Source organism: Cariama cristata, unplaced genomic scaffold (assembly GCF_000690535.1).
Source record: "Cariama cristata isolate BGI_N322 unplaced genomic scaffold, ASM69053v1 scaffold18399, whole genome shotgun sequence".
NCBI lineage: Eukaryota > Metazoa > Chordata > Aves > Cariamiformes > Cariamidae > Cariama > Cariama cristata.
In genome coordinates, this window is record NW_009635463.1 from 20,892 (window position 1) to 22,853 (window position 1,962).

The following is a 1,962-nucleotide window of genomic DNA, read 5'->3' on the forward strand; positions in this document are numbered from 1 at the left end:
CTGGGTTAAAAATACAGACCCCGAGGGTCAGCTTCTGCCCTCAGCTGTAGATCTGCAACCCATCTCACTAACTTCTGGCCATAGCCAAATGCAGATTGGGGCCTTCAGACTTGGAACGTACAGTAGTTCCCATCTGTTTGCAAGTAATTCTCCAGCTATGCATACAGCAGCAATCTACAAAAACCTCAGAATGCGCATTTGTAAAAAAGTAAAAAAGGGCGGGGGGGGGAAGAGACAGGTACAGACATGATTCTGATCTCTAATTTTCAGCGAAAAAACCCAAAAGGGTCAACAAGCAAAACTAAAGATATTAAAATCCCTGAAGAGATCTCATACTCTTTCTAATGCTTAACAGCACAGCTCACCTTGCCATATACTTCACATTAACATCTAAAGCACGACCAAGTAGAAAGTGCAGCACACCCTATCATTACAGCACACAGGGTAAGGTACCTGGCCCCATCTGAATCGACATCAAAACTCTCATTAAAAGTTCAAGAGATGCCAGCGTTTGAAATCTGACTGGTACAGACCCCTCCTTTTCAAATTTTTCTAAAAGAAAATGTTTTGAAAATTATTGTGCTGATTTCTGCTGCTGCCTCCCAGTTTACTGAGAGAGGCTGGCTGAACTGGACTTTGGTGATGAGAGATGCAAACAGAAATAAAAGGAGAAAATGTCGGGACAACTGAATACATTTCCTTCTTCGCACAACTCCAAATTCCACGGTCACCATTGATTCAGAAAACAAACCAAGCCCGAACAGATTCAAGATTATCATACACGTCTGATGTGAAACAGGGCAAACAACTCTCAAGACTGAAGTAATATTTTGAAATTAAACCGCCTTGAGCAGTTAGCAGGAGATAGGATGAGAACTTTATACTGTTTTAATACTAGTGGATCTGTTCTATGGTATGTCCTGATCAATAACGCACTGCTTCCAAACGCCACTATCCGTTCTCTCTCATTACAGAAGTTCTAAGACATTGCCTGAAAATAAAAAGTATCAGTGTAACATACAAATAGGATTTCATCTGTAGCCATGACAACACAGCCTTTCCAAAATGACTCTAACCCAATGAACCTCTGCCAATGAATTTAAGAAGGGTTGTTTCTTCCTGGCTCATTAATAAAAAAAAGTTGGAAATCAACAAACATTACGTTGGCTTTAGCAAGAGGAAACATTCAACGGCTCTTGTTGTAAAAGTGAGTGCAGTGCTCTTGACAGAAACCAGTGTATTCAGTCATCTGAAGATGCACGTGGCCATGGCCAATGCCCTCTTTTCTCCCCCCACCCCCAAGTCCCCCAAAGCAAGAAAAATTAGTGTCTTCTTCCACCCCACCCCAGATTTTCTCCCATAGTTTGACTACAGTAATCCTTAAACAGGCAGAAAGTTGATGCGTTCTCTTCAGTTGATGCCTCCAACTTCTTCATTCTTGGCTCAAGTTTTATTCATTAATATTAGTCACCAGTTATTAAGAAAAAGATAGTTTCTAAGTGTTTGTTGTTGTTTTTTCACTGAAGTTAATCCGATACCATAGTCTGGTTATATGTGTTGAACTGTAGCTGTCAGTTATTCCTTTTTCTTGAATTCCTGGTTGCCATAGCTGGAGCCTTTTTCTATTTCAGTTACTCCTATGAGTCTACGAACTCCAAAGGAAGCTTTAAAATATAACAGAGAAATGGGAGGCATATTAAAACCAGTTTGAGGAATTAGGAAATTACAGGTACACACACAAGCAGAACCAACATGAGTTAACCCAATCCTGAAGACAGCAGTGACTACAGACCACCAGTGCACTGTAGAAAGCTGCACATGGATCACAGGTCAGATGTCACTGAAAAAGACAACCCAGATTAAAAAATATAATTAATGCTTCTATGCTGATTAACAGAACAGGTAGTATGAACACTGAAGCATATCCCCCCCCGCTGGGCTCCCCTCCCCTTTTTTTTTTTT

At 40.7% G+C, this 1,962-nt stretch overlaps 1 protein-coding gene across 1 annotated transcript in view; it reads right to left on the bottom strand.

The window, feature by feature from the left end:
- Positions 1–773: 773 nt before the first annotated feature.
- LOC104167340 (1-acyl-sn-glycerol-3-phosphate acyltransferase gamma-like) overlaps positions 774–1,962 on the bottom strand; it is a gene marked incomplete at its 5' end in the record, with an annotated part of 4,027 nt that continues 2,838 nt past the window's right edge. The window contains one exon of the mRNA XM_009707573.1: positions 774–1,664. Coding sequence (XP_009705875.1) covers positions 1,576–1,664 — 89 coding nt within the window. The remainder of the gene's footprint in view (positions 1,665–1,962) is intronic.